Source organism: Procambarus clarkii, chromosome 48 (genome assembly GCF_040958095.1).
Source record: "Procambarus clarkii isolate CNS0578487 chromosome 48, FALCON_Pclarkii_2.0, whole genome shotgun sequence".
Taxonomy (NCBI): domain Eukaryota; kingdom Metazoa; phylum Arthropoda; class Malacostraca; order Decapoda; family Cambaridae; genus Procambarus; species Procambarus clarkii.
Window position 1 is genome coordinate 20,123,798 of NC_091197.1, and position 14,404 is coordinate 20,138,201.

At 55.5% G+C, this 14,404-nt stretch overlaps 1 protein-coding gene across 1 annotated transcript; it reads left to right on the forward strand.

The window, feature by feature from the left end:
- Positions 1-4,294: 4,294 nt before the first annotated feature.
- LOC123764855 (filaggrin-like) lies at positions 4,295-9,352 on the forward strand. The gene is made up of 2 exons (XM_045753049.2): positions 4,295-4,318; positions 5,528-9,352. Exons 1-2 carry the CDS (start codon positions 4,295-4,297, stop codon positions 9,350-9,352), a joined length of 3,849 nt encoding a protein of 1,282 aa, XP_045609005.2.
- The last annotated feature ends 5,052 nt before the right edge of the window (positions 9,353-14,404 follow it).

Sequence of the window (14,404 nt, forward strand, 5' to 3'; positions counted from 1 at the left end):
GGGGCCAACCCTTAATGTTGTCATATACATCAATGACATAAATGAGAATACATTAACGTGATGTATCAATGAGAGGATCAGTAAGAGCCATGTGGAGGATTCGAACCTATGATCTGGGTACTCCCATACAAACGCCTTAGATCACCACAGGCCTCAGGAACACTAGAAGATTCAGTTAAATCCCAGGTTGCAATGCTTTCTGACCATGTCGTGGTGTAGTGGTCCAAGGCGTTTGCTTGGGAGTACCCAGAGCATAGGTTCGAATCCTCCTCATGGCTCCTACTGATTTTCTAATAGATGAGAATATTACAGACCACATCATCAAGTTTGTAAATGACAACAACATTAGTGATAAAGCAGGAAGTGTCAGTGATGTTGAGGCCCTCACAAAGAGCTCTCCGTGGACTCTACAAGTAGTCGCAAGACTAACATATACTTGTTAATATGGACACATACAACACCTTGCATGAGGGGCATCACAACGTGCATCACAACTCCCACCTCAACAACATTACCTCGCAGCTCACTCATGAACACATCAACCTCACAGTCCCTCGCAGCTCACTCATGAACACATCAACCTCACAGTCCCTCGCAGCTCACTCATGAACACATCAACCTCACAGTCCCTCGCAGCTCACTCATGAACACATCAACCTCACAGTCCCTCGCAGCTCACTCATGAACACATCAACCTCACAGTCCCTCGCAGCTCACTCATGAACACATCAACCTCACAGTCCCTCGCAGCTCACTCATGAACACATCAACCTCACAGTCCCTCGCAGCTCACTCATGAACACATCAACCTCACAGTCCCTCGCAGCTCACTCATGAACACATCAACCTCACAGTCCCTCGCAGCTCACTCATGAACACATCAACCTCACAGACCCTCGCAGCTCACTCATGAACACATCAACCTCACAGACCCTCGCAGCTCACTCATGAACACATCAACCTCACAGACCCTCGCAGCTCACTCATGAACACATCAACCTCACAGACCCTCGCAGCTCACTCATGAACACATCAACCTCACAGTCCCTCGCAGCTCACTCATGAACACATCAACCTCACAGTCCCTCGCAGCTCACTCATGAACACATCAACCTCACAGTCCCTCGCAGCTCACTCATGAACACATCAACCTCACAGTCCCTCGCAGCTCACTCATCAACACATCAACCTCACAGTCCCTCGCGGCTCACTCATGAACACATCAACCTCACAGACCCTCGCAGCTCACTCATCAACACATCAACCTCACAGACCCTCGCAGCTCACTCATCAACACATCAACCTCACAGACCCTCGCAGCTCACTCATCAACACATCAACCTCACAGACCCTCGCAGCTCACTCATCAACACATCAACCTCACAGACCCTCGCAGCTCACTCATCAACACATCAACCTCACAGACCCTCGCAGCTCACTCATCAACACATCAACCTCACAGACCCTCGCAGCTCACTCATCAACACATCAACCTCACAGACCCTCGCAGCTCACTCATCAACACATCAACCTCACAGACCCTCGCAGCTCACTCATCAACACATCAACCTCACAGACCCTCGCAGCTCACTCATCAACACATCAACCTCACAGACCCTCGCAGCTCACTCATCAACACATCAACCTCACAGACCCTCGCAGCTCACTCATCAACACATCAACCTCACAGACCCTCGCAGCTCACTCATGAACACATCAACCTCACAGACCCTCGCAGCTCACTCATCAACACATCAACCTCACAGACCCTCGCAGCTCACTCATGAACACATCAACCTCACAGTCCCTCGCAGCTCACTCATCAACACATCAAGCTCTCAGTCCCTCGCAGCTCACTCATGAACACATCAACCTCACAGTCCCTCGCAGCTCACTCATGAACACATCAAGCTCACAGTCCCTCGCAGCTCACTCATGAACACATCAACCTCACAGTCCCTCGCAGCTCACTCATGAACACATCAAGCTCTCAGTCCCTCGCAGCTCACTCATGAACACATCAACCTCACAGTCCCTCGCAGCTCACTCATGAACACATCAAGCTCACAGTCCCTCGCAGCTCACTCATGAACACATCAAGCTCACAGTCCCTCGCGGCTCACTCATGAACACATCAACCTCACAGTCCCTCGCAGCTCACTCATCAACACATCAACCTCACAGTCCCTCGCAGCTCACTCATCAACACATCAACCTCACAGTCCCTCGCAGCTCACTCATGAACACATCAAGCTCACAGTCCCTCGCAGCTCACTCATGAACACATCAAGCTCACAGTCCCTCGCGGCTCACTCATGAACACATCAACCTCACAGTCCCTCGCAGCTCACTCATGAACACATCAAGCTCACAGTCCCTCGCGGCTCACTCATGAACACATCAACCTCACAGTCCCTCGCAGCTCACTCATCAACACATCAACCTCACAGTCACACTCCACAAACCACTGAAAGTTGAACAATAAGCAGAAGTTGCAGTAAAAAAAACAAAAAAAAAACAGGAATAGTCAAACGAACATTTGACTTCAAGGCAAACAAGGCAATTACAGTCGGGTTCGTTCTTGACTCACAATCTAGAATTCCGGGTTCGAATCCCGGGCGAGACAAAAATGTTTGGCGGCATTTTATATCACTTAATTTCCTCTTCTCCTAGCAGTAAGTAGGTATTAAGTCAGTTTTTTTGTGGGGTTGAGTTCTAGGGAAGGTCAGTAATTCGACCTTAGGGAGAACCTCGATATAAACCTTACATGTATATATACAATGGCTACCTGTCCCCCTGACACAATGAGTTATTATTTCCCTGTATAAATGTGTTGTGCGCCCCCAAGCCTGGACTACTGTATCCCAGCACGGAGACCTCGCCTGCAGGAGGACATGCAGCTGCTTTGAAAAAAGTTGGAGACGAGGCGACAAAACTTCTCCCGGACTAAGTGAACCCTCGCACCAGGCAACCCGTTCTCGCACTTTCTTTAAGTCAATATTGACTTATTAAATAAATGCATATGTGACATACTAATTTAGTGAATATTTTAGTTTACCTTGAAAAGCTTCATAGAAAACACCGACCTTACCTAACCTTCTTAGTATGTTAAGATAAGCATCTTATTGCTTCGTAATTACAATTATTACTTAACCAATTATTGGTACAGGTTAAGTAATAATTGTAATTACGAAGCAATAAGATGCTTATACTAAGAAGGTTAGGTAAGGTCGGTGTTTTCTATGAAGCTTTTCAAGGTAAACTAAAAATATTCACAATAAATTAGTATGTCACATATGCACGTATTTAATAAGTCAATATTGACTTAAAGTGCGAGAACGGGTTGCACCAGCACGGTTGAGGGCCACCCGGCTGACAACACTACTAGCCACACACGACGGTTGAGAGCCACCCGGCTGACAACACTACTAGCCACACACGACGGTTGAGAGCCACCCGGCTGACAACACTACTAGCCACACACGACGGTTGAGAGCCACCCGGCTGACAACACTACTAGCCACACACGACGGTTGAGAGCCACCCGGCTGACAACACTACTAGCTACACACGACGGTTGAGAGCCACCCGGCTGACAACACTACTAGCCACACACGACGGTTGAGAGCCACCCGGCTGACAACACTACTAGCCACACACGACGGTTGAGAGCCACCCGGCTGACAACACTACTAGCTACACACGACGGTTGAGAGCCACCCGGCTGACAACACTACTAGCCACACACGACGGTTGAGAGCCACCCGGCTGACAACACTACTAGCCACACACGACGGTTGAGAGCCACCCGGCTGACAACACTACTAGCTACACACGACGGTTGAGAGCCACCCGGCTGACAACACTACTAGCCACACACGACGGTTGAGAGCCACCCGGCTGACAACACTACTAGCCACACACGACGGTTGAGAGCCACCCGGCTGACAACACTACTAGCCACACACGACAGGACGGTTGAGCGCCACCCGGCTGACAACACTACTAGCCACACACGACAGGGCGGATCTTATAGAAACTTTTAAACTAGTGAACAATTTGGAGGATATTGATCCAGACCACTTCAAAAGGTCAGATGTAACACAGATAAGGAGCAACGGTTTCAAGAAGATAGAAGACGCTATTTCACCCTAGAGGGTTATAAACCTTTGGAACCGCCTACCCGCCGAAGCCGTAAATGGGAAAAAAACACTGCTGCAATTTAAAATCAGGACGAATTGGGGGTTCTTTGACAAGCCGCCAGCGTTCTGCCCTCGTCGAGAACACTAGAGAGATGGCGACCCTCAGGTACAATCAGGTAAATATCCAACTAGAGAACACGCAAAAGACCAAAGGTAACCGCAACATGAGGACCTCTCCACAACAACCAGCCCACAATATTCAATGCAAAACTATACACGATGTAGCATTGCAGAACAACAAATTATTTACACAGCTCACAATGTTGTGCAAGAGATCATCATCTGTGCAATAGCAAACATGAAGCTTTAAGCCTCAGTAAAATTGCAATTTTGAATATTAAATAGAATCCATGTAACGCTTATGTAACAGTGAATGCTGCAAGATCTGTGGGGAGGGGGGGAGGGTGTTGGTCCCATGTGGGAGGTGCTGGGGCCTGCCCAGCACCCGGCGCTCCTAGCTGGGGCCTGCCCAGCACCCGGCGCTCCTAGCTGGGGCCTGCCCAGCACCCGGCGCTCCTAGCTGGGGGCCTCCCCAGCACCCGGCGCTCCTAGCTGGGGGCCTCCCCAGCACCCGGCGTTCCTTGCTGGGACCTCTCAGCACCCTTCCAAGACCTCCCAGCACCTTCCAAGACCTCCCAGCACCTTCCAAGACCTCCCAGCACCTTCCAAGACCTCCCAGCACCTTCCAAGACCTCCCAGCACCTTCCAAGACCTCCCAGCACCTTCCAAGACCTCCCAGCCTCTCCTCACCGGGTATAAGACCTCCCAGGTTTTATACCTGGTGTTCGTACTCAGCTTTGTCAAGTCGCTAATGTTCAGCACAATATTCTCATGTTTTAAGACTTTCTTCCTCAACTTTTCTGAGTTACCGAGGAAGCTCTAGCGTTTACTAATGATGGGGGGGGGGAGGGAGGGGGCGATGCTCCCTCTCTCTCCGGCGTTCAATCCCCATGTCCAAATGGTGGGGCACCATTCCCTCCCCCCGTCCCATCCCCTCTCTCTGTGTCTCTCTTCATCTCTTTCTATGTAATTGTCTCAATCTCTCTCTCTTCTTTTCATCATTTTTTTCAAATAAAATAGTTGGCCGTTTGGTTTGTGTGTAGCAAGTTGGGTGTTGGGCATGACGGGGCGGGGGCAGGAGAGGAGGAACACCTCAACTCTGGTGTTTATGGTAGTACGGCTGTAGTGTGAATATCAGAAAATTTGTGAATTTTAAAGAAATCTGTAAATAATCTTAATTATTAAAAACTGCTTTGAATTATTAAAATAAATAGTTACCGGGCAACATTTGCTTTATGTCAGTGTCACGGAACATGTGACATTAGCCAGGTGGGCCAAGCGACACAGCCAGGTGGGGCCACGCGACACAGCCAGGTGGGACACGCGGCACAGCCAGGTGGGACACGCGGCACAGCCAGGTGGGACACGCGGCACAGCCAGGTGGGACACGCGGCACAGCCAGGTGGGACACGCGGCACAGCCAGGTGGGACACGCGACACAGCCAGGTGGGACACGCGACACAGCCAGGTGGGACACGCGACACAGCCAGGTGGGACACGCGACACAGCCAGGTGGGACACGCGACACAGCCAGGTGGGACACGCGACACAGCCAGGTGGGACACGCGACACAGCCAGGTGGGACACGCGACACAGCCAGGTGGGACAAGCGACACAGCCAGGTGGGGCCACGCGACACAGCCAGGTGGGGCCACGCGACACAGCCAGGTGGGACACGCGGCACAGCCAGGTGGGACACGCGGCACAGCCAGGTGGGACACGCGACACAGCCAGGTGGGACACGCGACACAGCCAGGTGGGACAAGCCAGGTGGGACACGCGACACAGCCAGGTGGGCCACGCGGCACAGCCAGGTGGGACAAGCCAGGTGGGACACGCGACACAGCCAGGTGGGCCAAGCGACACAGCCAGGTGGGACACGCGACACAGCCAGGTGGGCCACGCGGCACAGCCAGGTGGGACAAGCCAGGTGGGACACGCGACACAGCCAGGTGGGACACGCGACACAGCCAGGTGGGACACGCGACACAGCCAGGTGGGACACGCGACACAGCCAGGTTTGGACACGCGACACAGCCAGGTTTGGACACGCGACACAGCCAGGTTTGGACACGCGACACAGCCAGGTGGGACACGCGGCACAGCCAGGTGGGACACGCGACACAGCCAGGTGGGACACGCGACACAGCCAGGTGGGACACGCGACACAGCCAGGTGGGACACGCGACACAGCCAGGTGGGACAAGCCAGGTGGGCCAAGCGACACAGCCAGCGGGGACACGCGACACAGCCAGGTGGGCCAAGCGACACAGCCAGGTGGGACACGCGACACAGCCAGGTGGGCCAAGCGACACAGCCAGGTGGGACACGCGACACAGCCAGGTGGGACACGCGACACAGCCAGGTGGGACAAGCCAGGTGGGACACGCAACACAGCCAGGTGGGACAAGCAAGGTGGGACAAGCCAGGTGGGACACGCGATACAGCCAGGTGGGACAAGCCAGGTGGGACATGCGACACAGCCAGGTGGGACAAGCCAGGTGGGACACGCGACACAGCCAGGTGGGACAAGCCAGGTGGGACACGCGACACAGCCAGGTGGGCCACGCGGCACAGCCAGGTGGGACAAGCCAGGAGGGACACGCGACACAGCCAGGTTTGGACACGCGACACAGCCAGGTTTAGACACGCGACACAGCGAGGTTTGGACACGCGACACAGCCAGGTTTGGACACGCGACACAGCCAGGTTTGGACACGCGACACAGCCAGGTTTGGACACGCGACACAGCCAGGTTTGGACACGCGACACAGCCAGGTTTGGACACGCGACACAGCCAGGTTTGGACACGCGACACAGCCAGGTTTGGACACGCGACACAGCCAGGTTTGGACACGCGACACAGCCAGGTTTGGACACGCGACACAGCCAGGTTTGGACACGCGACACAGCCAGGTTTGGACACGCGACACAGCCAGGTTTGGACACGCGACACAGCCAGGTTTGGACACGCGACACAGCCAGGTGGGACACGCGACACAGCCAGGTGGGACAAGCCAGGTGGGACACGCGACACAGCCAGGTGGGCCACGCGACACAGCCAGGTGGGCCACGCGACACAGCCAGGTGGGACACGCGACACAGCCAGGTGGGACACGCGACACAGCCAGGTGGGACACGCGACACAGCCAGGTGGGACAAGCCAGGTGGGACACGCGACAGCCAGGTGGGACAAGCCAGGTGGGACAAGCCAGGTGGGACAAGCCAGGTGGGACAAGCCAGGTGGGACACGCGACACAGCCAGGTGGGACAAGCCAGGTGGGACACGCGACACAGCCAGGTGGGACAAGCCAGGTGGGACACGCAACACAGCCAGGTGGGACAAGCCAGGTGGGACAAGCCAGGTGGGACACGCGACACAGCCAGGTGGGACAAGCCAGGTGGGACAAGCCAGGTGGGACATGCGACACAGCCAGGTGGGACAAGCCAGGTGGGACACGCGACACAGCCAGGTGGGACAAGCCAGGTGGGACACGCGACACAGCCAGGTGGGCCACGCGGCACAGCCAGGTGGGACAAGCCAGGAGGGACACGCGACACAGCCAGGTGGGACACGCGACACAGCCAGGTTTGGACACGCGACACAGCCAGGTTTGGACACGCGACACAGCCAGGTTTGGACACGCGACACAGCCAGGTTTGGACACGCGACACAGCCAGGTTTGGACACGCGACACAGCCAGGTTTGGACACGCGACACAGCCAGGTTTGGACACGCGACACAGCCAGGTTTGGACACGCGACACAGCCAGGTTTGGACACGCGACACAGCCAGGTTTGGACACGCGACACAGCCAGGTTTGGACACGCGACACAGCCAGGTTTGGACACGCGACACAGCCAGGTTTGGACACGCGACACAGCCAGGTTTGGACACGCGACACAGCCAGGTTTGGACACGCGACACAGCCAGGTTTGGACACGCGACACAGCCAGGTTTGGACACGCGACACAGCCAGGTTTGGACACGCGACACAGCCAGGTTTGGACACGCGACACAGCCAGGTTTGGACACGCGACACAGCCAGGTGGGACACGCGACACAGCCAGGTGGGACACGCGGCACAGCCAGGTGGGACAAGCCAGGTGGGACACGCGACACAGCCAGGTGGGCCACGCGACACAGCCAGGTGGGCCACGCGACACAGCCAGGTGGGACACGCGACACAGCCAGGTGGGACACGCGACACAGCCAGGTGGGACACGCGACACAGCCAGGTGGGACAAGCCAGGTGGGACACGCGACACAGCCAGGTTGGACACGCGACACAGCCAGGTGGGACAAGCCAGGTGGGACACGCGACACAGCCAGGTGGGACAAGCCAGGTGGGACACGCGACAGCCAGGTGGGACAAGCCAGGTGGGACACGCGACACAGCCAGGTGGGACACGCGACACAGCCAGGTGGGACACGCGACACAGCCAGGTGGGACACGCGACACAGCCAGGTGGGACACGCGACACAGCCAGGTGGGACACGCGACACAGCCAGGTGGGACAAGCCAGGTGGGACACGCGACACAGCCAGGTGGGCCACGCGACACAGCCAGGTGGGCCACGCGACACAGCCAGGTGGGACACGCGACACAGCCAGGTGGGACACGCGACACAGCCAGGTGGGACACGCGACACAGCCAGGTGGGACAAGCCAGGTGGGACACGCGACACAGCCAGGTGGGACACGCGACACAGCCAGGTGGGACAAGCCAGGTGGGACACGCGACACAGCCAGGTGGGACACGCGACACAGCCAGGTGGGACAAGCCAGGTGGGACACGCGACACAGCCAGGTGGGACAAGCCAGGTGGGACACGCGACAGCCAGGTGGGACAAGCCAGGTGGGACACGCGACACAGCCAGGTGGGACACGCGACACAGCCAGGTGGGACACGCGACACAGCCAGGTGGGCCAAGCGACACAGCCAGGAGGGACACGTGACACAGCCAGGTGGGACACGCGACACAGCCAGGTGGGACACGCGACACAGCCAGGTGGGACAAGCCAGGTGGGACAAGCGATACAGCCAGGTGGAACAAGCGACACAGCCAGGTGGAACAAGCCAGGTTGAACAAGCCAGGAGGAACAAGCCAGGAGGAACAAGCCAGGTGGGGGGGAGCAACCCGTCAGAAGGGAGAGTGAGCGCCGCGGGTGACAGAAGGAATACATCAATAGGCAAATGTTCTTCATGAATATCCGGGCACAATGTGAAGCCCAGTTAAGCTAAATGGATTATTAAGCTGCTGCTTCACCAGCGGTGGCCCCGGGGGCGCTCGCCGGGCCCCGGGGGCGCTCGCCGGGCCCCGGGGGCGCTCGCCGGGCCACGGGGGCGCTCGCCGGGCCACGGGGGCGCTCGCCGGGCCACGGGGGCGCTCGCCGGGCCACGGGGGCGCTCGCCGGGCCACGGGGGCGCTCGCCGGGCCACGGGGGCGCTCGCCGGGCCACGGGGGCGCTCGCCGGGCCACGGGGGCGCTCGCCGGGCCACGGGGGCGCTCGCCGGGCCACGGGGGCGCTCGCCGGGCCACGGGGGCGCTCGCCGGGCCACGGGGGCGCTCGCCGTGGTCCTCCCGCTATCCTTTGCGTCAGCCAGAAAAATGATCGGATGGATTACGAGAACTTTCAAATCCAGGGATCCCATCACAATGGTTGTGCTCTTCAAGTCACTTGTGTTGTCCTGTATTGAGTACTGCTCAGTACTCATTTCCCCCTTCAGAGCAGGAGAGATTGCTGAAATAGAGGGAATACAGAGAACATATACGGCACGCATAGACGTGATAAAGCACCTAAATTATTGGGATCGTCTCAAAGCTCTCAAAATGTACTCGCTAGAAAGGAGACGAGAGATATATCAAATAATATACACATGGAAAATACTGGAAGGCCACGTCCCAAATCTACACAGTAAAATAACAACATACTGGAGTGAACGATATGGAAGAAAAATGCAGAATAGAACCAGCGAGGAGCAGAGGTGCCGTAGGCACAATCAGAGAGCACTGTATAAACATCAGAGCTAGGTCCGCGGTTGTTCAACGTCCTCCCAGCGACTATAAGAAATATTGCCGGAACAACCGTGGACATCTTCAAGAGAAAACTGGACTGTGTTCTAAGAGAAGTTCCGGACCAGCCGGGCTGTTGTGGGTATGTGGGCCTGCGGGCCGCTCCAAGCAACAGCCTGGTGGACCAAACTCTCACAAGTCAAGCCTGGCCTCGGGCCGGGCTTGGGGAGTAGAAGAACTCCCAGAACCCCATCAACCAGGTATCCCAGGGGGTCCTCCCACTATCCCAGGGGGGCCCCCTCCCACTATCCCAGGGGGGGCCCCCTCCCACTATCCCAGGGGGGCCCCCTCCCACTATCCCAGGGGGGCCCCCTCCCACTATCCCAGGGGGGCCCCCTCCCACTATCCCAGGGGGGCCCCCTCCCGCTATCCCAGGGGGTCCTCCCGCTATCCCTGGGGGGTGTCCCCCCGCTATCCCAGGGGGGGTCCCCCGCTATCCCAGGGGGGTCCCCCCCGCTATCCCAGGGGGGTCCCCCCGCTTTCCCAGGGGGGTCCCCCCGCTATCCCAGGGGGGTCCTCCCGCTATCCCAGGGGGGTCCTGTACACCGGTACAAGTTGTGGGGCTCCACACACCGGTACAGCTTGTGGGGCTCCACACACCGGTACAGCTTGTGGGGCTCCACACACCGGTACAGCTTGTGGGGCTCCACACACCGGTACAGCTTGTGGGGCTCCACACACCGGTACAGCTTGTGGGGCTCCACACACCGGTACAGCTTGTGGGGCTCCACACACCGGTACAGCTTGTGGGGCTCCACACACCGGTACAGCTTGTGGGGCTCCACACACCGGTACAGCTTGTGGGGCTCCACACACCGGTACAGCTTGTGGGGCTCCACACACCGGTACAGCTTGTGGGGCTCCACACACCGGTACAGCTTGTGGGGCTCCACACACCGGTACAGCTTGTGGGGCTCCACACACCGGTACAGCTTGTGGGGCTCCACACACCGGTACAGCTTGTGGGGCTCCACACACCGGTACAGCTTGTGGGGCTCCACACACCGGTACAGCTTGTGGGGCTCCACACACCGGTACAGCTTGTGGGGCTCCACACACCGGTACAGCTTGTGGGGCTCCACACACCGGTACAGCTTGTGGGGCTCCACACACCGGTACAGCTTGTGGGGCTCCACACACCGGTACAGCTTGTGGGGCTCCACACACCGGTACAGCTTGTGGGGCTCCACACACCGGTACAGCTTGTGGGGCTCCACACACCGGTACAGCTTGTGGGGCTCCACACACCGGTACAGCTTGTGGGGCTCCACACACCGGTACAGCTTGTGGGGCTCCACACACCGGTACAGCTTGTGGGGCTCCACACACCGGTACAGCTTGTGGGGCTCCACACACCGGTACAGCTTGTGGGGCTCCACACACCGGTACAGCTTGTGGGGCTCCACACACCGGTACAGCTTGTGGGGCTCCACACACCGGTACAGCTTGTGGGGCTCCACACACCGGTACAGCTTGTGGGGCTCCACACACCGGTACAGCTTGTGGGGCTCCACACACCGGTACAGCTTGTGGGGCTCCAAACACCGGTACAGCTTGTGGGGCTCCAAACACCGGTACAGCTTGTGGGGCTCCACACACCGGTACAGCTTGTGGGGCTCCACACACCGGTACAGCTTGTGGGGCTCCACACACCGGTACAGCTTGTGGGGCTCCACACACCGGTACAGCTTGTGGGGCTCCACACACCGGTACAGCTTGTGGGGCTCCACACACCGGTACAGCTTGTGGGGCTCCACACACCGGTACAGCTTGTGGGGCTCCACACACCGGTACAGCTTGTGGGGCTCCACACACCGGTACAGGTGTGGTGACCCAAAGTGGCAGTTCTACTGTATTGCACAACCAAAAACAATATTTTGACGAATATAAATTTATGTAAATGAGTAATATAATTGTGAGTATAACCAGACCCAAGACAGGTTGGGTCGGGTTATACCCCCCCCCCCCCCCCCCCGACGATTTTTGGAACTGCCCGCCTGCTACACAGATAATTATTTTCAAAACAACGTTCTTTAGCCTAAGGGTAGTGAGTAAATGGAATGACCAAAAGGAGCAGGTTGTAGAGGCTAACTACATTCAGAACTTTAAAAGCAGATATAATGGGGAAATAGGCGAGGAGTCATTGCATTAGATAACCAACGGCCAGAAAAGTGGGGTACAACAGATAGAGGTCGATCCTGCAGGCAGAAATAGGTGAGTACACACACACTCACATCCGGGACAGCAGATGACACTACTACAAACACATTCATTTATCATACGCTAAATTCAGCCTCCTGTTATGGATGAGCAGCAGGGAGTACACACACACACACACACACGCGCACACACACACACACACACACACACACACACACACACACACACACACACACACACACACACAGTTGAGAGGCGGGCCGAAAGAGCAAAGCTCAACCCCCGCAAAAACACAACTAGTAAACACAACTAGTAAACACACACACACACACTGGAAAAAGTCCAAAGGTATGCTACTAGACTAATTCCAGAACTAAGAGGCATGAGTTAAGAGGAGAGGCTGCGGGAATTGCACCTTACGACACTGGAAGACAGAAGAGAAGGGGGGACATGATCACAACCCACAAAATCCTCAGGGGAATCGACCGGGTAAACAAGGATAAACTATTCAACACTGACGGGACGCGAACAAGGGGACACAGATGGAAACTGAGTACCCACATGAGCCACAGAGACGTTATAAGGAACTTTTCAGTGTCAGAGTAGTTAACAGATGGAATGCATTAGGCAGTGATGTGGTGGAGGCTGACTCCATACAGTTTTAAATGTAGATATGAGAGAGCCCAGTAGACTTAGGAATCTGTACACCAGTTGATTGACAGTTGTGAGGCGGGACCAAAGAGCCAAAGCTCAACCCCCGCAAGCACAAACAGGTGAGTACAAACAGGCGAGTACACACACACACACACACTACCCGTTGATTGACAGTTGAGATGCAGGACCGAAGAGCCAGAGCTCAGTCCCCACAAGCACAAATAGGCGAGTACACGCACAGTTATGGAAATGGAGTCAGGTGACAGGCGACCAAAGGGACAGTACACAATGAAGGGGAACAGCCTACCTGTGACGACGCGAGAAAGAGACCTGGGAGTGGACGTAACACCTAATCTAACTCCCGAGGCACATATAAATAGGATAACGACAGCAGCGTACTCTACACTGGCAAAAGTTAGAACATCATTCAGAAACCTAAGTGAGGAGGCTTTTAAGGCGCTTTACACTGCCTACGTGAGATCAGTCTTAGAATATGCCACGCCGTCGTGGAGTCCCCACCTGAAGAAACGCATAAGGAAACTGCAAAAAGGTTCAGAGGTTTACGACGAGGCTCGTCCCAGAGTTACGAGGGATGGGATATAAAGAGCGCCTCAAGGAACTGAACCTTACGACACTAGAAAAAAGAAAGGTGATATGATATGAAAGAGGGGATATGAAAGTAACATATAAAATACTCAGGGGGGATTGACATAGTGGAAATAGACAAAATATTCACAGGGAATAGTAACAGAATGAGAGGACATGAGTGGAAGCTGGAAACTCAGATGAGTCACAGAGATGTTAGGAACTTTTCTTTTAGCGTGAGAGTAGTGAAAAAAATGGAATGCACTTAAGGAGCAGGTTGTGGAAACAAACTCTATTCATATTTTAAAACTAGGTATGATAGGGAAATGGGACAGGAGTCATTGCTGTAAACAACCTATGACAAAAAGGCAGGATTCAAGAGTCTACGCTCGATCCTGCAGGCACAAATAGGGGAGTACACTACCGTAATGGATGATGTGTATAAATCAACATATGTTGTTGAATATGACTATAAGGGTAAGATTAATGATTCTGACGCGAATCTTCTCAATATTTATGTTTTTCTTCACTGTCAGGGATAGTTGAAAAATTAACTCTCAAAGTTCATTTTCACTTTTTATTTATAATCTGACGCCTAGAAGCGTTTCACAAAACAATTCTTACGTTTTCAAAGAATTATTTTTTTACATACCCAGATCGTGCTT

Coding starts and splice junctions, on each gene's coding strand:
- LOC123764855 (XM_045753049.2), top strand. CDS start 4,295: ATGGCGACCCTCAGGTACAATCAG. Junction 4,319..5,527: donor CGACCCTCAGGTACAATCAG/GTAAATATCCAA, acceptor ATGTGACATTAG/CCAGGTGGGCCAAGCGACAC.